This window comes from Phyllostomus discolor, chromosome 12 (assembly GCF_004126475.2).
Source record: "Phyllostomus discolor isolate MPI-MPIP mPhyDis1 chromosome 12, mPhyDis1.pri.v3, whole genome shotgun sequence".
Lineage (NCBI taxonomy): Eukaryota > Metazoa > Chordata > Mammalia > Chiroptera > Phyllostomidae > Phyllostomus > Phyllostomus discolor.
The window spans coordinates 59651179-59677264 of NC_040914.2; the positions used below are offsets into that span (position 1 = coordinate 59651179).

Sequence of the window (26086 nt, forward strand, 5' to 3'; positions counted from 1 at the left end):
GGTTTCTTTGAACTGCTGGGTGTGCGAGTGCAGAGAACATAAATCCAGACAGGTGGTTCTCAAGGGGTGGTCCCTGCACCTGCAGCCTCACCACCACCTGGGAAGTTGTCAGAAAACAAATTCTTGGGACCAGCCCCAACCCGCAGAATTGGAGACTCTGGGGGTGCACCCAGCCATCTGAGTTCTAACACACCCTCTGGGGGGCTCAGATGCTTTGAGCTGGAGAACCATGAGCTAGAGAACCCCCAAGGCACGAACGCTGGGAAGCCCCCCACCACAGTGCTTCCCACTGTCTTCCAAGGAACATGGCCGTTGCAGAGGGTGTTAAGGGATGTTCCTCAGATGAGGGGTTCTCCTGTCAAATGAGTTTGAGTCCCTGGCTTACACAAAGTGTAAAAGGTGTATTTGTCACAGGACTTATGTTAATGAGCAAGGTGTCCTATAATCTCAAAGCAAGTTCCCAGGTGGTGTTTCCTAAGTATCCTGAATCCCCAAACCCTCCTTTCTCATTAGCACCTCCCAGGACACCTGTGTTCCACGGACCTCAGTCTCAAGGACGGGAAAGCCAAGAAATACAGAAATTCAAGAAGGCAGCAGTAAATGCTGATCCCCATTCTGGATTCCCCAAGACTGGCTTTCTCTTAGCTTCTGTTGAGGGACAGCTTTTGTCTTACGTAAACCAGAGAAACAGAGTTCACTTGAGCTCTGGGGTGGCTGGGGGTGGTGCGGCGGGATTGTTAGGGAAAGGAAGCCACGCAGGTGACCCTGGGGCCTTTGCAGCATAATCCACGGCACCGGGAGGTGTTGTTACATCGTTAGCAATGGAGGGCTGACATTTCCAACAGCTCGTCAATTATTTTAGTAACTAGAGCTCCTTCAGGCGGCCAAGGCCAAGGGGGATGAGCGGACTCATTCCTCAGGTGTATGAGCACTTGAAATGAGTTCCTGCCTCGGGCCCCAGGGCTCTAGGAGGAAGAGGTGCAGATTCAGCAGCACCCAGGGTAGACTGGGTTCAGAAACGGCTTCTGCCTGCTCTCAGAGATGTGAATACCTCCGTCCTTCCCCAGGCCCGAAGGTGGGAGTCTGTGGGAGGCCCAGGGAGGGTCTCTGATGGACTGTTCTCAGCCAGGTGAGGGGCTCGGGTGGCAATGAAAGGGGGCGGGAAGAGAAACTGACAGGGAAAAAGAAGCTGGGTGACATCATTTACCAGGGTCCACATCTAGTGAGGGCCTCCCAAGGGCCCAGCTGTGGGGACACATCGGACTGATGGTCTGTGCCCTCACTGGCCCGGCCCAGCATGGGAGGTGTGCTGGGCTGAGGACGCGGCAGTGCTGGGGGGGCAGGCGGTGAGGGTGAGGGGATGTGAGGACAGAGGGAGAGGGAGCTGGGGCCCGGACACTACCGTGCAGAAGCCAGACCCGGCGACCCAGCCTGTGGGTGGCAGCCCCCTTCTTGCCTTTCTCCCACCCCCAAGGACTCCAGCACAGGCATCAGAGCCACCCACAACCGCCCTGGACCACCCACCCACCCACCCACCTCCTTTTATGAGAAAGAAAAATACACTTCTAATTTTTTTTAATCACCTGGTACATGAAATATTTCTAAATGGTTCTAATCAGGTATTTTACACGTAAAATTAAAAAGTGTAAATGTAAATTGAAACTATTTCACTGAAGATGTTGATGAAGAGAAAATGAATGTGCTTTTCAAGATATCCTTTAGACTGGCAAGGGTGAGCGCAGCTGAGGCAGCGCTGGGGTACACCGACCTTATGCTTACAGAACCCCGCCTCGGAGTCCAGCAACGCCAACAGATCCGGAGCGCTGCCGGCCTGGCTCGCCCCGGCCAGCGACTCGGGGACGCCGGCCCCCACTGTCCTCCTCGTGGCCCTCCCCTTGAGTCCCAGGAATGCCTCCCTCTGCTCCAAGACCGAGGTCTGCTTTCCTCCTGCCCTGGCTCGCAGCAGTGTTAGCAACTGCTCTGTGGCCCGTGCTAAAATCCTGAGAACATGGTGGCATTGGCCCCAGGAACTGCTGGGTCTCTGCACGCAGATGTGAGGGCCCCCAGCTGGGAAGACAGGGCTTCCAGAAGGGAGGGGGGCATGAGAACATGTTTGGAATTGCTCGAAGTCTAGATGACGCCAACTTCCTGGCTGTGTGACCTTAGGGAGTCCCTTAGCCTCTCTGAGCTTCAACTCGAAACCCTAGGATGTAGGACCACTACTTCGCCCTCCTGTGTGGTCTGAAGGGTCAGAGGCCAAGAGTCCAGCATGACGTCAGTGGCCCTGCCTAAGCGCATAGTTCGAGGGACCCAGTGATGGGCAATCACCATGAGAGGTGCTAGGGGTGGCGTGCAAGGCTGCAAGCATTACAGGGCATGGCAAACCAGTGGTCCCCACTCGTCATTTACCCTCTAGGGCCAGACACCCAGGACACAAACACTGGCAAAGCAGAAAAGACCGTTAGGAAAACCACTCTGGCTGGATATAAAGCCCTCCCAAGAGGAGACTGCACATCCCTCCTAGGCACCAACTCGGCAGCAGTGGGTGTTCCTTCTGGTGAGGTCTTCCCCATCCTACGGACCGTATTTCCAGTTCCCTGGAGTTAATATCCGGTTGCGGTTTTGTTCAAAGAGTTCTAACATTTTCTGCAAGTCGTGGTCGGCCTCAATCACCTGGAAGTTAAACACACGGTCACAGGGCTGTACCGGGCTTCAGTGCTGTCTTCCCTTCAAAGGCAAAGAGACAGCTGCGGGATGAGGAGGAGGCAGGGAGGGGAGGCTGCGGCTACACAGTGCCCAGGCCAATCTGCATTCTCACTCGAGACTCCACGGTAGTTGTCCCCACAGTACACTCGTGAATGACTTTTTCTCATCATTTTATACCGTCTAATTTCCTATAGTGAGGGGAAAAATAGACTGTCCTCCTTTAAAACCCACGACGTAACAATCTCACTTTCCAGCAACTGCATAGCCTGGAAGAGCCACGAGGAACAGTGTGAGCGCTCTCGGTCTGCACTCAGCCCGCCCTCCGGCCCCACGCTGCACACGTGCCTAACGGTCTGAGGTACCCGCCCCCCCCCACCCCTGCCTGCCTGAAAGGATGCAGCAGCAGCAGCAAACGCAAGCACAAGGGGGTGGAGAAGCAAGGAGTCACGGAAGGAGTCACGGATCAGGCAGACTCGCCATCAGAGCTAGAAATGGTGGGTGTCAGCTGGAGAAAGAAGGGTTACTGCTAAAAGCAAAATCGGGGACTCAGAGACATTAGCAGTCTGGGGCGAACGGCCCCATGCCCCTCAGCGCCCCCTGCAGGCAGCACTGCGTCACAGCCTGGAACAGCGAGGGATGCTCCTTCCCATGCCACCAAGAAAAGGCCCAGTCAGGCTCCGAGCCTGCCACCCACTGTGGAGGGACTGTCACGTCAGGAAGACTGCCATCCCAGATGGTCGAAACCCAGGTCCAGAGGCTTCGACCGTCTGGAACCTCCCTTCAGTGATGACACTGGGTAAGCGAGATGCCACTGCGGCCACTGGTGTAACGACACTGAGGCAAACCACCCTCTCCCGGGTCTGCCCCAGGCGCCCCGAGACGTGGCCCAGAACGGGGACTGTGAGAAAGAAAGAGACCTTTCCACCCTCCCTGCCTCCCCCTTCCACATCCTCGAGCTCTGCAGGACTCGGCCCTTCCCCAGACTGCGGAGTGGCCGACATTCCCCAGGTCACACCTCCTTCCAGAAAAGTCCCCTGCCCCGTAGAAGGACTTACCAGAACAGGGGCCGGTACAGGGAAAGGGCCCCCTTTGATGAGCCACTCCTCGTAGAGGTGGTGAATGGCATCCAGGTATTCCTGCCGGGAGACACGAAACACAGGCTGCCGGAGCTCGGAGGAGAGCGGGCGCACCTCTCCCGCACGGGATCTCAGGTGGGCCTCAGGGTGACCGGCAGTGACCACGGGCAGCGGCTTGGATGAAGAAGCCCACGACAGCCCACCTGGCTCGGGCAACCGTGATAAACGCAGCTGCTTACTCCAACGGCCGCCCGGGCATCACCAGAGTCCCATGGCAGCTCCCCCCGCCCCCCCCCCCCTCCGGTGCATTCTGTTCCCACGCCCCCTCTCGCCTGGCTTCTCGCCTTTACCGCCACTTCTCTAGCAGCGGGCACCCACTCCTTTCGGGGAGGGTACCCCTAGCCACGCCATGGCCAGGCATCCCCACCCTGGGCAGCTGAACCTTCCCCACCCCACCCCTGGCCGCCGCCAAGAAGAATGTGACCCTCCCTGGCCTAGGAGCCCCACAGGACAACTTGTAACCTGTGGGTCCTCTAGACCGTAAAGACCACCTTCAGAAAGCCCGACAGGGTGGGTGGAACCCACCCGGGACGAGACCCAGGCACACCCCTAAGCCATGGGTGCCTCCGCCCCACGAAGGGCTGGACAGCGCACACTCTCCCCGATGCAGCCTGGGGTGTCCTGGCCGCTGACCCACACCTCCTCCCCAGGCAGCAGCCTCCTCCAGCCCAGAAGCCCTCGGAGAACCATGCTGCCGCTTTGTCATCCACCACCGGGCTCTCTCTGAGCCACGAGACAGGTGTGGCCTGTAGGCCTTGTCAAAACTGCTGAGACGACGGCCTGGACAGTGGCTCAGGGTGAACTCCAGACTTGGCTTTTCTTCGGCACATCTGGGCCACCTCACGGAGCAGCTCTGCCCCAGCACAGCTCGGTCCGTCCCCGCCCCACTGCGCCCTTTCTCCCATCACTCCTGTCTCTGGATGTCAAAGGAGCTGCCCGGAGCAAGGCCGGGGCCTTCTCGGCTAGAATCTACCTTGCTGGGGCCCAGGCAAACAAGGCTGGGCAGGTCCTGGGAGCTGGACAGGCCTCAGGGCCCCAGTCCAGCCCATCCTGAGCTCGGAGCCCCATGGTGTCCCACTAGACACCTGCCCAGCCTCTATGCGTCCAGCAGTAGCTTCTCACAAGGGGCATTCAGTTCAATGTTAACTGAGAATCTTGTATGTGCCAGGCCCTGGGACACACGCTGGGGATCAGAGGGAATGGGATCTAATCGTACAATGCGCACAGTTTCCTGAGGGAGGAGAACAATCATGTAAACATGCTGGTCCTAAGGGCTGTGATCAGAGTAAGCCCAGGGGCTAGGGGAGCACATTGGAGGGAAGATCAGGGAAGGCTTCCTGGAGGTGACATCCACGCTGAACTTGAAAGGCTTTTTAATCCACTATGCCAAAGCACATTGACAGATGGCCAACAGACATATGAAAAGATGCTCAATGTCACTAATCACCAGAGAAAGGCAAATAAAAACCACAATGAGCTACCATCTCACACCTGTCAGAACGCTATCATCAATAAATCAACAAATAACAAGTGCTGATGAGGATGTGGAGAAAGGGGAACCCTTTTGCGCTGTTGGTGGGAATGCAGACTGGTGCAGCCACTGTGGGAGGCAGTATGGAGATACCTCAAAAAACTAAAAATGGATCTGCCTTTTAACCCAGCAACCCCACTTCTGGGAATGTATCCAAAGGAACCCAAAACACTAGTTCAAAAGAACATAAGCATGCCCATGTTCACTGCAGCGTTATTTACAGTCGCCAAGAGAGGGGAGCAGCCCGAGTGCCCACCGGTAGATGAGTGGATAGAACAACCAGGAGACAGTTACACCATGGAATTCTACTCAGCCATAAAAAAGAAGAAAATTTTACCCTTTGCAACAACAGCAGGGATGGACCTGGAGAGCATTACACTAAGTGAAATAAGCCAGTCAGAGAGAGACAAACAGCATATGGTTTCACTCCTGTGTGGAACCTAATGAACAAACCGCACTGACAAGCAGAACAGAGACAGATCACAGATGGAGGGCAGGGTGACAGCCAGTGGCGGGGGGAGGCCAGGGGGTGGAGGGGTCAAGCGAGAAAGGACTCAAGGATATGGACAACAGGGTGGTGACTGTGGGGGCAGGGGGGTGAAAGGGGACTAAATGGTAACGGAGAAATATATAATAAAGATTATATACAGTTAAAAAAATAAACTTTGAAAGACACACGCATGCAAGTCCAGGGTGAGTGGGCGTGTGTGTGGACGAATGTGTGCAGCCGCAGCCGGCTCCCCACGTGCCCGGGGCAGAGAGTGCAGGGAGACGAGGCCGCCGTGCGGGACCTCGAGTGCCGTGCTACAACATGGGGGCTTCCCCCAGGACCAGGACGAGGCGCAGAAGGGCTGGGGGCGGGGAAACTGCGTGAGCGGTGCTCTGTATTGGAAACGTCACCCACGCGGCCGTGTGGAGGCCGGTTTCAGGGGCCGGTGTGGGAGCGAGGGACCCGGGCAAGGCGAGCAGCCCAAGCAGTGAGCAGACACCAGGAGTGTCCCTTCCGAGCTGGACACTGTGCTAAGACCCGGGGGTCGCAGCGGCGAGCAAGAGGACCCGTTCTAGAATGGACCCTGAGGGCAGGAGGCAAGCCGCCTTTAGGAGGCGGACCGGACAAGCCTGGGGATGCCTGGGAAGGGACAGGGGTTGCATGCTGACGGCCGAGGCTGGGACCCGGGAGGTGAAGCAGATCTGGACGCACTCGGCGTCTCCAGCCACAGGGGACGTCAGAGTTCACCCCCTGATGGGCTCAGCCCCCGCTTCTCTGGGACGGCAGCACCGTGACCTCACAGCGGGCTGGCAGGGCCGGGAGGACGGCGGCTTCAGTTCATCTCTACCCAGGTTAAAGGGGGCCCTTACCAACGGAATGACCTTCTCCTCTTCCCTGCACCGCATCTTCAGCCTCTGGTGACAGGTCTCAGGACTGGTCCGGAGGTACACTGAGATTTAAAAAAAAAGAAGTGGCTCTAATGACTGTTCACGGCTTGGCAGTGAAAGCCGAGGAGAGGAGGAGGAAGGCAGGCGTGGGGGCAGGGCACGGCGAGAAACACCTGCCGGCGTCTCTGAGCAGGAGAGGTGCACCGGGGTCAGCGCACCAGGGTCAGCCCGCCACTCAGCCATTGACCAAGCTGCGTGACCTGACCGGCACCATGGCCCGCACCCTGACTTTCGTGTCCTTCCCACGTCACGGGCCTCACGGGGTCACCGTGAGGCTGAATGAGGCTCCACACATGGACAGGGCCCGGCACCCAGTGGGTCTCAGTTACTGTCTAGGTTTTATCATCCCCTCCCTCCTTGCGGACTACACAACCCACCAAGTCAGGAGGAGCCCAGGGGGGACGGCGTGAGGGACAAAGGCCAGGGTACTTCTCCAGAGGGGACCAGGAGGAGCCCCCAGATTCCGTCTGCCCTTGGGGGAAAGGCCGCATTGATGTGGGGAAAGAGCCGCCCCCTGCCAGCCGCCCCTGCCGGCTGGTTGCCGGCACCAGCGCCTCCTCACTGGGCCCGGGGAGGGCGGCCCGGGAGGGAGGTCGGGAAGGGCCATCTCACCTATCAAATCCAGGGACACGTCGATGTTCCTCATGATCCAGTCAAACCACTCTGACAGAACCACATAATCCACTTCGGGCATCTTCCCACTGCAACGACCGGCACAAGGGCTCCGTTCACCCACCAGAAAGTTTCTGGGACACACCACTCCCCAAAGGCCACTGGGGGCGCCTTTGGTTGAAAGGGCGTTGCCAAGGGCACCAGCGTGTGATCCACATGACAAACAAGGACCTTAACTGAAGACCTTAAACACCTCCAACCTTCTGCTGCCTGGGGACGGGTTACGGTGCAACGGCACTGCCCGATGGGGCTTGACCTCCAAGGACAGACAGGGGCTCTGAAGCGGGCCCCCCCCCGAGAACCAGGACAGCGCTCAGGTTAGGCAGTGGCGCAGCACGCCAATTTAACCTCTAGAAACGTATTTTGTGGAAATAATCTTGAATACCTACATAGCACTGCTTAAAATAAAGAAAAACTAAATCTTGGTACATCTATGTGACAAAAAACATGCAGTAACTGAAAGATGATGTTGTAAATGATATCTGATGACATGGAAATGCTCATAATCAAATGCTCATAATTCAGAGAAACGGCAGGACACAAAATGTGCATACAGTATCAATGACCCACCCCAACTGTCAAGAATACTCGTCCACACGTTCTGAAAAATGACGGCAAGAAAAACACCAAAATGTTAACGGTGCATTTCTCTGACCCATAGGACGATGGGAGACTTTCATTGGTGTTTTCCAGAATCTAACAACACACTAGCTCTCAGATCAGGAGCGAGGGCAGGGGGAGACTGCTCCACATTCAGAGCAGCAATGGAAGAGAGAAGCCCGGTGGCTCCGGTGGGTCCCCTCCGCCCTGAGAGGAGACGCAGGAGAGAGAGGACGGCAGCAGCTGGAAGAAGCAAACCCGTGCACAGCTGGGGGACCCGCAAAGCCCAGGGAGAGGAATTCCCCCTTTAACCTCTCCACTCACCCCGGACCCACTCAGGACCGGGACTGGGGAGAGCGACTACGAGGGGAGGGGAAGGGAGGCACCCGGGCTGAGTGGAGGAAGGAAACGGAAGCCCGGTTTCCGTGATTCTGGGGGCGTCAGGCAGTGGGTGCTGCTGGTCCGTTTCTGCGGATTTCCCCTGGGAGCTCTGCCAGCTCCCTCCCTGTCTGCCTCCACAGTGACATGCCTGGCCCTCCCCACGGGCCACTGCTCTTCTTCCCATGGGACACAGAGGACAGCGTACTTCTCCGAGGAAAGTACGAAGGCCCAGCTCCCCAATGGCGACCTGAGAGGGGTCACGGAGCCTTCCTTCGCAGCCAGGTGGCGAACCCGAGGTCTCGGGTCCACGTAAACCCTGTGACCATCTGGCACAGTTGGCTGCCGCCTTCGCCCTGAGGCCCCGAGAGCCCCCGGTTCACACAGCGCACGCTGGAACAGAAATCTCACACTCGAAGGCCAGTCACTTTGTATACATTGTTTTCTTTTGTTTTGGTAAGACCTTGTGACCCGTTTCATGGACGAGGAAGACTGAGGCCCGGAAGCCCAACTCTGAGCAGGGATTGAAGCCGGGCTCTTCGGGCCCCACACCCATAGCTTCTTCCTTGCATCACTTGCCCGCCCCGGTCTGTCCACCGAGGGGCTGTTCTGGCTCACGTCCAGGGGCTCACGGCCTCAGCTCGAGAAAAGCTGCCGCTTTCAGACTTACGGCCCAGGCCTTGAGTCCCCCGCCTGGACTACAGAGCGGGAGGCCCAGGCCCAGGGCCAGGCAGGGAGGTGGGAGACCCTGCCTGTGTTCCAAACCCAGGGTCTTCATCAGCGTCCCCGACCACCAGCCCAGGGTGAGTCAGCGGGGCACTCTCCCAGCCGGGCCCCCTCATTTCCCTTCCTTCTGCTCTTACAGCACCCAATCGGGCAACCTCACAAAACCCTAGTGTTCAATTATTCAGCCCACGGGGCTGGGGCCATACGTTCACCCGTGTGGCCTCTTTAGCTGTGTCTTTCTCGCCACCTCCAGTGTTTCGTTTTGGCACAGTTCCCACCTTTAAGGAGACTGCATGACCCAAATCCTCCTCTTCAGGAAGTCACAGAACCCTCGCAGACCCCGGGGGGCCTAATCGCTCTTATATCCTGCCCACCCCAAACTGGCCAAGAAGGGGCGGGAGCTGGAAGAGGCAGCCTCTCCCAAGAAGCACTGCTCACTCGTCTGAGACCCAGAAGGCAAGACTGCCCTCCAAGAAATTCTGCTTCGGGGGAGGCAGAGTTCCGATACGTGGGCTTTCCTGGGCCCCCGAGCCCATAGCCACAGACGGCAAGGCCGGGCCTGCCTTCCTCCCTTCTGTCCAGCCTCCTGGACTGAAGGCCACCTGGCTGCTGGCTTCTTCTGAGGCCCCGCCCCTCCGAGTGTGAGCCCCGCCCAGCAGGATGGTGGCCTCCCCAGGTTGGAAATGCAGGCTCTTGGGCCCCGACCACCACCCCCCCCCAGCACAGCAGCATCTGCAGGTTAACCCGCTGCACAGGAATCTGTGGGAGATGCTGACTGTAAGGGGGCAGAGGCAGGACTCCCCTGGCCCAGCACTTTGGGGGTCCAATGGGCCTGACGCCTCTGGCCTTATCAACGAGAGAAACCTGGATGTCTCTCCTCGGTCACTCATTCCCACTGCGCCACATGGCAGGTGCGGGGCAGCTCTCCCGGCCGGCCTCCTGCCCAGTCCGGAAGGAGCGCTGGCTTCCCAGTCCCATCTCAGCCCCCGCTTGGCCGACTAGGGTCCACAGCACCAACTCAGGACTGTCTGGAAGGCTCGAAGTGGGGGGACATGCAAGCACCAGATGATAACACAGCTCCTGTCTGCTCCTGTCCACAGGGCCCTGCTCTGCCCCAAGCACATGAGTAAACGCCCCGATTCCGGGGAACACAGATGAGCTGGCCCAGCGCGCAGGCAAAGTGCCCCTCCCCTGGGAACCCCAGTACACGGCTAAAGGAGGGGGGCCCCCAAGCCACATGCTAAGCATGATGTTTGTTACAGATACAAACAGAAGAGCACGTGATGGACCAGAATGCAAAATCCAGTGACTTTCCAACATCGAAGAAGAGACCTCAAAGACACCTCCAGTTTGTCCTCAGCCTGCTCTGGGCCACAGGGGCCGGAGGACAAGTGAGGGTCAGCCGCCCGGGTGACATTTCCTCTGCCCTTGGAGGGTTGAGGTGAAGGGGTTTGAGGAGCACAGCCTTCTCCCGCCTCCCTGAAACCAAGGTGGGGTGTGGCCTGGCTCACCTCAGTGCCTGGTGCTCCCAGGAGCCTCTGGGGCACCCGAGGCCACACACCGACCAACAGCCTCTGACTTCATCAAGTGACACCAGAACTGGGTCTTGAGGCTCCACCACGGCATTCAGGGGAACCCGTGCCCTCTGGGGGCTGTATGAACTTGAAAGCATTAGAGCCCAAGAACAGAAACGAGGACACTGTACGTTTCTTCCACAGTTCTTTGTCCCACCGAAACCCTAACCACTGATGCCAGGCTCTCTGGGAGGGCCGGGGAGGAAGAGATACATGTGGCATCACCAGGACAGTAAAACAGGTGAAAGAGACTGAAAGCTACAGCCTTGCCCCACACCACCCACAGAACGGCCCAGGGCAAGGCCCATGTGACATGCACCAGTGACCTGGACCACCCCACCCAGACCAGGAAACACAGAACCGCCATCGGAAGTGTATCACAATGAAGGACTATCAGTGTGGGTGACCAAAGCCCACGGACGTCAGCTAAAACTGACCCCGTGACAAGCAAAGATAAGGGGCTCCCGGGGAAATTCACCAGGCCCTGGGCAACCTGTGGGGTGGGGGGCTTAACGGGCAGACTTCATGAAGACCAGGGACCGGCATGAGGGTCACTGGACCGAAACCGGGCAGCTGTTCCAGAGGCTCTCCTCTGGAGACGGATGACAGGAAGCAGAGACTAGAGGGGCCCTTCATGAGGTCGGTCGTGCCCACAAGGAGCGAGCCCCAGAGCTGGGATGAAAGCCCGGTCCCCCCAGCTCCACACCGCGCTCGCTCCCCTTGACCTCTGCTCGTCCATTCCAGCTCGCCCTCTTCAAAAGCAGCCATGAGCGCCCACGCGGACCCGCCAAGAAGACAGAGGCAGCGCAGCCACAGGCGGGTCACAGGGACCCCCGCCCCACTGCCCAGGGTCTGCTCTGTGGGCCGCACTTGCACCAGAGGGTGAACAAACACCGAAAGGGCTCCCTTGCTCTCTTCTCTTCCCTCTCCTGCCTGCCCGCCCTCTGGCGCAGGCACCGACGGGCAGAGAGCAGGGCCCAGACAGCTCAGCCTCGCTGGACACCGGGCAGCCGGGGGAGGAGGGGACGCCAGCACCAGGAATGCCGTCTGTTGGGTGGGCGGAGCCCTCAAGAGAAATCTGAGGTCTGAGGGCAAAGCTGCAGTCGGGACTTGCCCTGGCTGCTGTCCCCGACCCCAGACCGTGGCTCTAATGCTCAGACTGCGTGGGGGTAGAGCCTTTTGTCCTAGGGCCGCGCAGGCTGAAGCGTATGCTCCACGGAAGCTTGGGGCCCACGGGGGAAGCCTTTCTGTGGCCCCTCGAAGGAAAGGGTGTGACAGAGCTGGGCCCAGAGGCTAGAGACCAAAGAGCAGCCACAGGTCTCGTCACTCAACAAGATAGCAAGTAACAAGCATCAGCCAGGTACCGGCTCTGTGCTGGGTCCCCGCTGGGCAAGCAAAGCAGACGTGGTCCCTGTTCTCAGGGGCCTTATGGGCCAGCGGGGCGGAGGACATGCAATGGACAATTAAATAAAGACACATACTAAGTGAATCCACAAGAAACTGCCACTTTTGCAGGTCGAATATTAAGAATTTCCTATGGTTCAATCAACAGGCAGTAGTGATTAAGAATAACAAGGGGCTTGCACTATCTACGACCTAGACAGGGTGGGTGGGGAGGGTCCGGAGAGGCGACATTCAGGAGACAGCTGCAAACGAGAAGGAATGGGCAGCCCGCACATAGAGGGTGGAAGGCAGGTCCCAGACCAGCTCTGCAAGGGAGCAGCAGTAGCGTCCCAAAGCCGAAGCAGGAAAAATCAGTCACGTGGGGGGCGGGCAAGGAGACAGGGACCAGCCACACAGCCGACAAGAAGGGAGGGCGTGGAAGAAGCTGAAGCTTCAGGCCCCAGCCTGCAGCCCAGTTCCCCAAGACCCTGAAAATACACAGCTGAGTGACAGAGGAACGGAGGGCCCCACGCCTTTCGGGCCTTAGCACCATGGCCACCAGAAGTCCCCTCCAGCTACATCAATATGATGGAGTCTGCTCCCATGAGGGCAAAAAATGGTTTGGAGTGAAAACCACAGCAAACATCAGGCACACTGAGCTAGACTGATGGGTTTCGTCACCCCAAAGCTTCACCTCCCGACACCCTCCTACTTTGGCATGGAGCCCACGAGACCACCCCTCACCCCGCCCCGTCTCTCAGACTGGGTCAGCTTCGGCCAATGGGATGTTAGCAAATGCGAAGCTAAGGGCCCTGGAAGAGCAACCGTGTGTCCCCACTGCTGCCGCTGCCTCCCACCATCACCAGGAGAAGTGAACATCCAGTCCGCCTGCGGGTCCCAGGAGGAGGAGGAGAGGCAAGGGAAAGAGAAGTGAGCCATCACGTCACCCTTGTCAGGGCCACCGCAGACCAGCCGACCCCAGACAGATCACGGAGCCCGACCAAGGGCAGCAGAGCCGCCTGGCCGAGCCCCCGACGTGACCGAGGAATCCGTGCTGAGAGCCAGCGGCCACCGAGGCTTCGTGGCGGTCACACAGCACTGCTGTGGCAACAGAGAAGTGACACACAGCACGGCAGGCACCCAGTGTCTGTCATCCGGATAAAAGAGTTCCCGTTTCGTTTTGAAGAAATTAATAAACTATCAATTGTGCAAGCTATGGTACCTTCTATACAGGTTTTCCACAAAAATGTATCTTGCGCTGTGAATCGACCGCTCCATCAACCGCACAGCTGACGTCTGAAAGAAAACAAGAAGTGATTCACTGACTCAGGGAGGAGCCCCCACCCCCTGCCCCCAGCTCCCCTGACTGTGGTCAGTGCTGACTGTGGTCCGTGCTGAATACGAGCCTCCAACACGAGGCTCAGCAGCCGGACCCTCCCCACACCCTCAGGCTCGGGGGCCAGGGCAGCAATGCCGGGGCTGAGCACTCGGCGGTAGCAGCAGCCTCTCACAAGAGCGATGATGAGCCTCGCCTGGACTGTGGGTTTGGGGAAGTGCTAGAAAAACTAGCGAAGTAAGCACCGTCCAGCAAAGCAGTGTCAAGTGCAAAGTACGGTGATGACTACAGACCTCAAACGGGTGACTTTCCTTAAGCAGAGGGATCTGAGTGCCTGAGGTAGAGCCCAGAGGGGACTGGGGTTCAAGTGACATCATGGGGACTACGCCACCAGTGCCTCGGAGCCTGGTTTTCGGGAGCCCCACCGGGATACGAGACCTGCCAGCCTCTCGTGGCTTTCTCTCGGGGTTGGGCAGGGCTCACCGCAGCCCGCAGGAGACTGGGGAGGGCTGTGTCCAGGAGGAAGGAGATCGACGCTGAAATCACCCCTCCGTGGTAGAGAGTTCACACCCCCACAGATGACCTTTCCCTGTGTCCGCAGTGCCCCACTGGGAAGCAGGAGGGGCCCTTACCCTCGACGCCAGGTGGGCAGACATTGCTCTCCCTCAGCATGGCACCCACGCACCCACGACACCTGTGGGACCTGCACCAGCAAATTAGGAGCAGGTTCAAAAGCATAACCCAGGAATCTCCTCTTTCCTCCCCGGGGTGTCTATCTGTCCGTCCATCTTCCCTTCCACATTCCCATCTTCTCATTACTTACTCCTGTCCATGCCCATCCTCACTTGGCTCCCCACCCACCCGTTTCTCTCTCTGCTCCTCCTTCCGAGTCCGTCCATCTCTCTTTCTCTGTCAGCCTCCTGCACGGCACACCTGGTTACATTCAGACGTAACAGACAGATTTCAGGTGTGCAAGTGACTGCCCACTCAGGAAAAATAAGGTGCTCAAAAGCAGGAGTAGGGAAAAAGTGCTGACCTCGGACCCTCTAACCTGAATCATCTTGACTGCCACTTGGACAGGCAGAAAGTCACATGGTTCTGCTTGTATCTCCCCACTTTTTGAGACACAGATTTGTGGGAGAACCATGGCTGCGGTTGAAAGTGCTCAGCAACGTGATCACACTCCCCAGCCCAGTGGCTGTGTTGACATCACAAGCTGCAGGGGTGTCCTCCCTGGAGAGCCTCCAAAGCCAGTCTAGTCTCTTAGGTTATACTTGGATTTGAACCACAGTTGCCAATCAGGATCTCCTCAGCTGGCCTTTCCTCTACGAGACTCGGCCTCTGTTCACATCCCCACTGATGGGAGGGGCCCGGGCAGCCTGTCCGAATCTTCCCAACACCTGAGTGGTCCAGGGCTAGACGCCTGACCCGAGCTGAGCCTATTGGATTCTTCCTGTCGGGAATCTGAATCAACAGCCAGCCCTTGCGATGGCTAGAGAGCGACACCCAAACAGGCGAACAGGGCAGGGGTCCTCAGAGAGCTGCAGGAGCGGAGACCCTGGCCCCAGACAGAGAAGGCGCAGCAGCGAGCGCTGAAGGCCCTGCAAGGCCTCCTCGCGAGGGTTCCCTTCCTGGCGATCGTACACCCCTCATTCGGAGAAAACGTTGAGAAGGCTGAAACCAGGCCTCTGCAAGGTACCTGAGGACAGGTGTGCCGCTCCAGCATGGTCAGCTGAACGTACGTCTGCAGCGTGAGGCCCCATCGACTGGCATCTTGGTACATCAGACCCTGCAGAAGGGAAAACGCAGCGATTCACCTTACGGAGCTCTATCGACAGAGCCGTGGTCATTTTGGTCACTGACGGCCGTCCCATAAAACCTGTGGGGGCTGCACGGGTCCAGAGACATGAACCCAACTCAGGCACCGGGCCCTCAAGATGGAGCAGACGGAGACAGACACTGCCGCACTCACGGGACAGCCTAGTAAGCGCTGCAGTAGGGGCCAATGTACAGTCCCTGGGGGACCTTCATTCAGACTCCAATAAACGTTCCTGGAGTCCCTGGAGTCTACTCTCCATCCAGCGGCCAAAGCAAGCCCCTTCGACCTGAACCAGTTCCTCTCGCTCTGCTGCTCGTGACCTTCCAGTGACTTCCCGCTGCGTTCAGGAGGAAGTCCAAAGCCCTTCCCAAGGCCCACAGAGCCCCAGGCCATCACTTCCACCTTCTGGCGTCCCTCAGCATTCTTCCGCTGGCTCAGTGAACTTCCATCTACAGGAGCCTCCTTAGTGCCCCCCCAACACCCGGGCACAGCCCCACCTCGGGGCCGTCGCATGTGCTGAGCCCTCCGCCTGAATGCTCTTCCTCCAGACGTGTGCACTGCTCACTCCCGCACACTGTTTAGGTCTCTGCTCAAATGTCACCTAATTAGGGACACCTTCCCCAGCCACCCTGTCTCGGCTAGAAGCCCCACCCACCACACTCCACTGCCTGGAGACACCACACACTTCCTGCTCCAGATTCCACTTGCTAATAGTCTTGCTCTGCTCTCCTCCACATTTCCTTTTTTTTTTTTTCCTTGTTGCCAACCAATGAAACTCCATCTCTGCACTGAAAACTGCAGGCTCCTAACCGGGGGGTAAAAGAAAAATGTTGAGCCCTGGCTGGCATAGCTCAGTGGATTGAGCGCGGGCTGTGAACCAAAGTGTCGCAGGTTCGATTCCCAGTCAGGGCACATGCCTGGGTTGCAGGCCATGGCCCCCAGCAACCATACATTGATGTTTCTCTCTCTCTCTCTCTTTCTCCCTCCCTTTCCTCTCTAAAAAATAAATAAATAAAATATTTAACAAGGAAAAAAAAAAGAAAAATCCCAGAAGGGTTAGGAGGCACACCCCCCTTTGTCCGAGGGCTGCAGAAACAAACATCTTTCCGCATCAGAAAGCCAATTCAGACCGTGGTGAACTGAGACGTTTCACAAAACGACCGTTCTTCACCTTCCGTCCAGAGTGGACACGGGTGTAAGAATGTCCGATTACATTACACTGTGTATCGTAAAACTGTCATTGGAAACGCTCTTCGCACCAAGGACTCTCAGACCCAGACCCAGACCCAGAGACTGGGACTGTGTCCCGTGAAGTGTCACCACCCCAACTCTGAACGTCGGCAACTCTAGTTGTCCTGCTCGACAACCCAGCCCCGGCCCCTCCCTGCTCCCTGGAGAGTGAGACTGTTTCTGGGGCTCTTCTGCTTTGCCCAAAGAGAAGGACTGGCATCTGTCTTCTGTCTCACACGTGGGGGCGAAAACTCTTTTCATGTCTCTGGGATTCTTTATTCACTCTGGGATTCTTTATTCAAAGACTCTGAGCGTTTCTTCCTTATTAAAATAATATCTTTTTTTTATTACACATGGGACCATCTTCGGTCTCCCCACACTGGAACAGTAGGGCCAGGAGAGCAGGAACGGGCAGCCATTACTGGTCGAATGAATGACCGAACAAGCACCTACTCAGTGCTGGGCAGTGTGCTGTCTAGCAAACAAGTGAGCCCAGTTAGATGCAAGATCACCAACCAGAGATCCTCGGGCTCTGTGCAGGCGCCGGCAAGCCTCCAAAATCCTTGACCTTGGAACACCTACATGCTGCCATCTTCCACCTGTCCCCTCCTCCGACCCAGCCAGGAGTAAGGACATGCCTGGGCGGGGGGCAGGCTCAGGCACCAGCACCACCCTTCCCAGGCAGCTGAGAGGAAGCTGGTGGTTGACGCAGGAAACAACACACTCACCAGAGGATTGTGGCCACGGACATCTCTCCACTTGGACACGGGCTCCGGGCACACCTGCAAGCAAAGAAAACATCACAGGGCTGCTGTTCCTCAGCTCTGAGCTCCGTGAAAGCATCTCAGCATTGTGGGGGGTGAGGGGAGGAAGAATCAAAATCTGAGCACTCAGGAGGAGCCAAGATAGCTGAGCAAACCTCTGTGTGGGGCCACAGCTCCACCTCAACATGGCTTCCTCCCGGGACTTCCAGAACCAACCCAAGAACAACTCCACCCATTCCTACATACGAGTGTAAGCCAAGGCCACCTGCCTGGCTGCCGTGGGGGCTCCCCGAGGGCAGAGCAGGCTCTCTTAATCCCTCCCGTGTGGGCTCTAGCCCAGCCCTCACGGCCGTCATGTCCGGCTGGGCAGGGGCTGAGGGAAGCCACGAGAAAAGCTAACACGGGCACTTCAGGCTACGACGTGAAGCCCAGCTTCTCTGCCTGGGGACTCCCCTGTGACCTTGGCAACTCGCTCTGCCTCCTTTCTCTCTCTGATCACTGCACTGGGCGCCGTGGCACCTGAGGGTCCTGTATCTTTAGTATGCGCCCTCGATGGCCACGCAGGTGCATGCTGGGAAGGATTTAAAGGGTGTTCTTGGGGCCAGCATTTTGAGAGTACCTTAATCCATCTGGGGACCTTCAAGTGCACGTGAGCAGGCACCAGTGGTCACAAGAGACCAAAGGAGAGCAATGAGCAAGACCTTTGAAGAGTAACCTCCCCCAACTCTTCACACTTCCGTGCCTTCACTCATGGTGTTCCTTCTGCCCAGTATGCCTGCCCCACCAACGCATTTCACACCAACTTCTGTTACGTGGAAAACTCCTACGCATCCTTCAAAATCCAGTTCAAAGATCCCTTCCTCTGTGAACCACCCACTGCCCCTCCCCACCCTCCTCTCCTTCTTCTGGGTCTTCAGCGCTGCACTCCTGTGCCCTGAGTGGCAAATGCTGCACTGTCCAGGCCGGGCCTTGACCCTCTGTCTGTGGCACTGCCACTCAACAAGCAATTGCTGAGTGCCCACTATGCCAGGTGCCAGGGTAGGTACCAAGGAGAGTGAGCGCAAAACCACCCAGGCCTGCCTGCCTGCCTGGGACTTGCAACTGCCTGGAGGAGGCAGATGGTCACAGAGATCAACACACACTTCCAAGCCTGAGAAGTAACACACAACAGGGGCAGAGGGGACAGAAGAGCCTACACCAGGGAGGGTAATCTGGTCGGGGAGGTCAGAGGGCACCGAGCTGAGATGGGAAGGCTAAGTGATTTTCCTCCAACAGAGGTCTTCACAGCTTAGAAGAACCCGACCCGCGAACGCGGCCCCCAGAGCCGGACAGCTGGCTCCACCACCAGCCACATGAGCCCGGCCAAGCAGGTGGACCCCGCTGAGCCTCAGTTTCCTCCTCTGCGGCGGAGGCAATGATCGCACCTATCTGACAGGGACTGCTTCTGTGAAGACGAAATCAAGCAGACGATAGCATGGAGCCTCCGCACAGCGCCTGCACACGGTCGAGCTGCGTTAGACGTTCGCCGTGACTGCTGCTACTGCCGTGGTTATTCGTTGGCGCCAAGGGCTCCAGGAAGAATACAGGTACACCCTCAAACAACGTGGGTTTGGACTGCGTGGGTCCGCTAGTACACAGCGTTTGTTTTTTTTTTCAATAAATACCTGTAGTGTTTTTGATCTGTGGCTGGAAGTCTACAGATGCGGAGGGTTGATCTGTGCCATTTTATGCAGGGGAACGGAGCACCTTGCAGCTTTGGTGGTTGGGTGGGGTTGGGTGGGGGTTCTTGGAACCAATTCCCCACAGATACCAAGGGTAGTTAAGTTCTGGGGCTGTCAAACGTTATATAGAATTTTGGACCACATGGGGTCAGCGCCCCTAACACCTATGTTGTTCAAGGGTCAACCATACTTCTAAAGCGCCAACAAGAGGGACGCCACTAAGGCAGGTGCACCGGGAGTCCCCGAGACCTCCGCCTCCCGAGGTCTGGCGATTCCCTGAGAGGCTTAATGGGACATGGTGTATAACTGTGTTCAGAGCTCAGGTTTATTACAGCATGAAGATACAAGGCAAAACCGGCAAAGGGGATGGAGCGAAGTGTGGAGAAAAAACCAGGCACAAGCCTCCGAGGGGCCTTTCCCAAGGGAGTCAGGCACCCAGGACACGCTCCACCCCCAGCAGCAAACTGTGACAACGTGTGTGTCTGCCTGGGACGCTGGCCGAGCCGAGGAGTCCGGGGCTTTCAGCCGGGCTCACTCACGGAGGCAGCCTCTGTCCAACACACAGAGGAAAACTCTGGACTCCTCGGAATGCATCAAGAGTCCAGGAGAAACCATGCCGTGTGCACAGTTCCGACACAGGGAGCTATGCCTGTCAGTTAGGGCATGGGGGGAACTCTCCCGAAATCGAAGTTCCTACCCGCCGACCTAGGGCTGACCTTGAAACCTGCCTCTCGAGGGACAGCAGTCTCGGGCCTGTGTAACTCTTTTCTGCACGACAGGACATGCACGCAAGCAAGACAAGGGCTAAATAATGTTTACCATTTTTATCAAATCATATATACGTTTGATAGAAGTAAAAACAGGAAAGAAGGAAAGCAAATGACTCTAAAGGTATGGAAATGACAGGATCTGCAATAACAACAACAAAAAAAAGCCGTAAACAGAAAATACTACACCAGTAAAATCTACAAAGCCAAAGGGCTGGCTCAGGGTCATGGTGTAGAGAGTATTCTTAAACACGTGTGAGGTTATCTTTAGTGACCGGGCTGTGGATGAACAAGAAATTGTGTTAACTGACTATGCACAGAAGTCCCCGACACCTCAGATGTCAGATGTACCGCCGTGCCGTTCCAGCCATTCTAAATAATCTGACTTCCTGCACATGCAAACTCCCCCTACCCGGACTGCAGGGAGCTCTGTGCCTGCACGGCCCAATGCCACGGCCAGGAGCCACGAGTGGCCATCACAAAGCTGAAAAAGAACTAGTCCAAGCTGAGGTATGCTGGAAATATGAAACACATTCCAGACTTCAAACACTTCATATGAAAAACAGAATGTAGAACACCTCACTGATGATTTTTATATTGATTACCTGTTGATAATATCTGGGGTATATTATGTTAAATAAAAGGTTCTTTGGGGGTTTTTTAGCAAGGCTATTAGAAGTTTTACATTTCATGTGTGGCTTGCATTCATGGTCCACATTCCATCTCTGTTGGACAGGGCTGCCCCACGCCCCCCATGAACTGCTCCTTCAAGCCCGTTGTGGAGGCCGTACCTCGATGTCTCTCGTGTTGGAGAAGAACTCCAGGCATGTCGTCTTCCCGCTGGCAATATTGCCCTCGACACAGATCTAGTGAAAGATAAACACATGTCAGAACCAGAAAGTGAGCACCTGCGGGAATGACGGGGAGAATTTCTAGAGAGGGGCTCAGGGAAACAGCGTAATTGGTTCAGTCCAAGACTTCAACGTGGACACAGAAAATCCCTCCACAGGCAAGCCCCAAGGTCCCACTGTTAGTAATAAACGCACTGTCCCTCCCGTGGCTGGCTCCAGGCCCGCCCTGTTGGGCACCAGACCACGGCCCTCCAGGACAGACCCCCCCTTTCGTCAACCCCCGGACCACAGGGGTTGTCCTCAGGTACTCTAGCTCTGCCCTTCCCTAGCTCACCCCCTCACACTATTAGATTTTAGGCCTACGTGTCCTGCCTTCTTAACTTCTACTGGCTTTGCGATTAGAAAGCATGTACCTGCTCTCTGGAACCTAACTCACAATGCAACGCTTGGTGCAGAAAAGCGTGCTCAGTCCTGGACGGGAAGGTACTGGGACAGGAGGGAAGGACGTGGCTGAGCACCGTGTTGCAAGCCAGGCCCTAAGCGGGGTAACGTACACCATCACCCCACGTGACCTCGCCAGAAGCTTCGAAGTGGTCCCGACATGCTCACAGAGAGAAAGCTGAGGCTTGAAGAAGGGAGTGAAGCAGGGAGGGCAGCCTGAGCCTGCCCGCTGCTCACACTAACTGCCCTGGGGGAGACAGGTGTCGCAGGCTGAAGGGAAGGGCCACAGAGAGCCATCTGAGGTTTATCTACACCCACAACCAAGGACCCTCCCACGAGTACCTCCCTGTGGGAAGAAAGTATTCAAGACAATAGTTTTCAGTCTTGAATATATGCTAGAATCACCTGGGAGCTTTAAAAAATCTACGCAAGGAAGCCGCAACCCAGACCGATCACAGCGCAACCTCTCAGATGGGACTCAGGCCCAAAGCTTCCCAGGTAGTTTCAACGTGCAGAAAGGCGAGCACCACTGGACCACAGACACCCCGCTTCAGAAGCACCACACACGGGGACACCCAGACCCTCTGAATCAGACCCTGGGTTGGGGCCCGCACACCTGCCGCCCAGCAGTTCCGACAGGGCTCTGCTCCGCCAGCCACTGCCAGTGGCTCTGGTGCCAGCAGATCGCAAGAGCAAATGGCAGTTCCACACAAGCAGGAAGACAAACTGGCTCTTGAGAACGCCTCTGAGCTGTCCCTGGGCCACCGACAGTGAGAGGAGGACCCATTCTGCTGCACAGTGACCTTGACGCTCAGGCTGGAGGCTCCCAGAGAAAAATGCAGGCCGTTCAGGTGACTTGCCCAAGACACCAGGCCTGGCAGGAGAAAGAGCTGGAACTCACACCCAGGCGGGGCAGACCCCTTCTCACGACCCCCGGGGAGCCTCAGTCACACCCTACATAGAATATGAGGTCACGAGGGGCCCCACTGCCCATAAACTCTGTCTGTTGGTCGTGAAGGTCTCCCCTTGCCTTGACCCTAACAGGTGTCCAGGAGAGCTGGACGGCCATACTTCCAACAGACGCCAGGCCGCCCTCCTATCCCAGCTCCCTGCCAGCTCACTCCCTTGGAACTCGAAACTATAAAGTGAACCGAGGGGAGTGCACAAGAGGGAGAATCCCCTTAGGGCACTAGCAGACTCGATTTTTCATTGTTGTTCCTTAAAGGAAACTCCTCCTCTCTGTAAATATTTAGAAAGAGCTCGACCAAGCGTCATTCTGCGCAGACTTTGTTTCTTTCCCATTCACTGCGAGGAACTGTTGTTCAGTCGAGAACTCCTGTGAGAAACACTTCTTTCAATTCCCACCACGAAATCCTAAAAGCGGGTAAATCTAATAAGGCCTTCGATTCATAACTGGGTTTCCCAGTAAAGCAGGCAAAGCATGAAGAATCCCACAAAGTCCCCTTCTCATAGAGGGAAGAACAAGGAGCCAAGCAAATAAGTCTTTCATTTTTCTTGGAAGTAGTATCTAAAACTATTATAAGAGGAGTGCCTGCCCATTGAAGAAAATAGAAACAATTCATACAGCAGAAAACACCACCATACGCCACTACTCAGAGAGAAACATCATTGCATCTTGGTACGTTTCAGGGAAGTGTTGTTTTCTTTTTTTCTTTTTTTTTTGAAGGTTTTATTTATTTCTTTTTAGAGAGGGGAAGGGAAGGAGAAAGAGAGGGAGAGAAACATCAATGTGTGGTTGCCTCTTGCACACCCCCTGCTGGGGACCTGGCCCCACAACGCAGGCATGCGCCCTGACTGGGAATCGAACCAGCGACCCTTTGGTTCACAGGCCCACACTCAGCAAGTATTGTTTTCTATACACGTTTCTCATCTTCGACCATCTTCCAACTGCTCACTGGAGGCCTACTGGGTGCCAAGCCCTGTAGACTCAGGAGCCAGTCCTGGCACCCGCAAAACACGCGAGTGTGAGGATGGCAGCAGAGTAACAGGAGATGGCAGGAAAGGAGGCTGCCGCACTGCGGGAGCACGTGCCCGAGGCCCCCTCCACCTTCCCTGTCCACTACACCCTGATTCTAGCTCCCCGGCGGTTATAACTAACCCTGCAACGGACCACCTGGGCTCATTGTTTACATAATAATATTTAACCTTTCCTGAAAATAAAAGTTGAGCATGCTCACAAGAGAAAATATTGCAGACTAAAAGAAAAAAAATAAAAACCACTCATAATTCCAGAGAGAACCACCACGCAGATGTTCAGTCAGAACCAAGGGTTTGGGAGGCAGACAGGCTCTGGTCCAAAGCTCCACGAGAACCAAAACATACAGGGTCCAGCACAAATGATGCCCCCTTTTTTATTACAGAATCTTTTATTACAAGAGCACAAGCATGCAATTCTGTAACATAACCATATCACACTCAAGCACACCACATGACATTTTAGGTGAAATGTTCATATTAACACTATAAATGATTACACCCATATTATTACCTTACCGACCACGCTGAAGCAGGCCTTACTTCTGCCGGACCCTGTACAGGTGTTGTCCAGTTAAAGACCCTGAGCAACAGTCAGTAAAAAGGAAGCTTGACCCAAAGTCCAACAACTGGTAAACAGAGTGTGGTACTTCCACACAATGGAGTACTATTTGGCAATAAAAAGGAATGGAGTATTCATACATGCTGTGGTGTGGATGCATCGCACAAACATACTAAGCGAATAAAGCTACACCCAAATGACCGAATGCGGTATGATTCCATCTCACAGGAAATATTCAGGAAAAGCAAATCCAAGGACAGGAAGTAGATTAGTGGTTACCAGAGGCGGAGGGAGCAACTGCAAATGGGCAGGAGGGTTCTTTCCCTAGTGATGGAAATGTTCCGAAATTAGACTGCAGTGATGTTGCACAACTCTGTAAATTTACTCAATTCACTCAGTTGTACACTTAAAATGAATGCACTTGGGGGTATCTAAATTAAACTCAGTAAAGCTGTTTTTTAAAAAAAAAACTTTGATTTCATTGAACATGCAAAGAATTAAGGGAAGACTCCTCACCCCCAAAATTCTCTCTCCCTCTCATTCAAACCCACTGTTAATACTCCCCAATTTTCCCTTAATTGGACTGACAATTTCTGCAACAGTTTGTAATGTTTCTTTCCTGTTTTTTTCCCATGGGAAGTTTATATATTATTTCATTTGAATCATACTTCATATGTTTTTATCTTTTTTTTTTTAGCCCTTATGTAATGAGTATCTTTCCAGGTCACTAAGTATTTTTCAAAAACATGATTCTGAGTGAGTGAGTAACGGTCCATCATAAAGGACATCCCATGGCCTCCGGGTAGGGAGCCCCAGCCCAGGGGTGGACACAGCCCTCGCAGTCCCTGGAGATCCTCCGGCGTTTGCGTTTTTTGCTCCGTGAATATTCCTTCACTCTCCTCCTCAAAAAGGAATTTCTATACGGAAAGTGCACACAAAAGAGGGACTTACCACTGCCTTTTTTTCTTTCTCATTTTCTTTATCTTTATCTACAAAAGAAAGGAAATCAATGTTTAAACTCAGTTTTCAATGAATCACTCTTCTGTGTCCTGATTCACTAAACCACCACAAAAACAGTCATTTTTATGCTTGCTCCTTGACCTAAAAATGTTTTCCATGGACCCATGGGACCTTCCACGGGTGCACAGAGGCAGACCCACTACAGCTGTCGGTCTGCTTCTGCGAGACACTGTGCAGCTGCTACCTGGGTCCTGTTGGCACGTCTGGGCCGCAGCTGGGCGCAGCTTTTCTCACTTAGGATGTTATACTTTCCATGTCCCAAACATTTTATATCTATGATCCAACAAGTGGAAAAGGCAGAGTGGCCTCCACTCGCAGTGCATGGGTAAGAGCTGGACCGGGTCTTGGGTTTCCGCCCAGGACCCAGGTTTCTCCTGTAGGCCCAAAGCTGACAGCGAGTCCCACCCACCTCACGTGTGGCTCTGTGGCTCCACCCCACAGCCCGAGGCCAAAGAACCTGGCTGTGACAGTGGTTCCTGTTTGTGAAGGGGAGGGCCTTCACCAGCTGTGGGAGAGGTAGGGCACCCAACCTAAACCCCCGCCACCCGTTGCGGGGATGTTTATCTGCAGCTCCCAGCCCCCGTCTCCCCTTAGGCCAAAAGAATCAGACCAGGAGATGGATGGGGGGCCTGGAGCAGCCCCCACCCATGGGAAGTGGGTTTTTTTCTGCTCTTTAGAAGGCTTCCTAACTCCGAATAAGAGAAGAGCCGGGAGCCCCAAGGCGTCACTGGCTCGCTGCTGGCTCATATCTGGCACACGCGCCAGTGGCTGTCCCCGCCCCTTCCCGTGGCCACCAGGAGTAATCCCCCAACCCTTCGGCGGAGGCGTTCCGGGTTCTGGCGGGTCCCAGGAGCCCTGGGAGGGGAGTGGGGCGGAGGCAGCTGAACGCTAAGGCGCAAGCCGCACCGGTTGCCGGCAAGGTAGTACCCAGGGACGTTACCTTGAAGCCAGGCCCGGCGCTGCATCCCTCGCAGCCCTCCGCCCCAGGTGGGGTTCCCGGGGCCCTCCCCTTGCAGTGCTCGGGCGGCCCAGCTTCTCAGCTGCCGCAGAAGCATGGCCCCGCAGACGAATCCAGCCAGTCCCGGGTTCCTTCTGGAAAAAACTAGTGCGACTCAGCGGAATCAGCAGCCGCTGCTGGCCAGATTCTACGGCCCGCCTCCATTCCCGCGTAGGTCTAGGAGGGGCGCCTGCTGGGGCTGCGCTCTTAAAGAGACACGGTAGCATTTCACTTCATCTCAGAGAGGGAAATAATCCAAGGCGAGGGATTCGCTAATTTTAGCCAGGAGGTCTTCCCGCCAACGGGATACTGGCAGAATTAACCCAGGACTTGTCAAGACTGGAGGATAGATGGCCAATAATAACGGCAACTGACTGGTCAATAATTATTGGAGTTTACTTAATTGAGCACCTGTTCTAGCTAGGCACACACGGTGTAAT

At 55.8% G+C, this 26086-nt stretch overlaps 1 protein-coding gene across 1 annotated transcript; it reads right to left on the reverse strand.

Annotated features, from left to right (window-relative positions):
- Positions 1–1558: 1558 nt before the first annotated feature.
- TK2 (thymidine kinase 2) lies at positions 1559–25822 on the reverse strand. The gene is made up of 10 exons (XM_028502006.2): positions 25590–25822; positions 24581–24618; positions 20572–20646; positions 17257–17310; positions 15179–15268; positions 13366–13439; positions 7423–7511; positions 6733–6812; positions 3762–3842; positions 1559–2673 (listed from the first exon to the last, which is right to left on the reverse strand). The coding sequence occupies exons 1-10, from the start codon at positions 25702–25704 to the stop codon at positions 2575–2577; spliced, it is 795 nt and encodes a 264-aa protein (XP_028357807.1). The 5' UTR covers positions 25705–25822; the 3' UTR covers positions 1559–2574.
- Between the last annotated feature and the right edge of the window lie 264 nt (positions 25823–26086).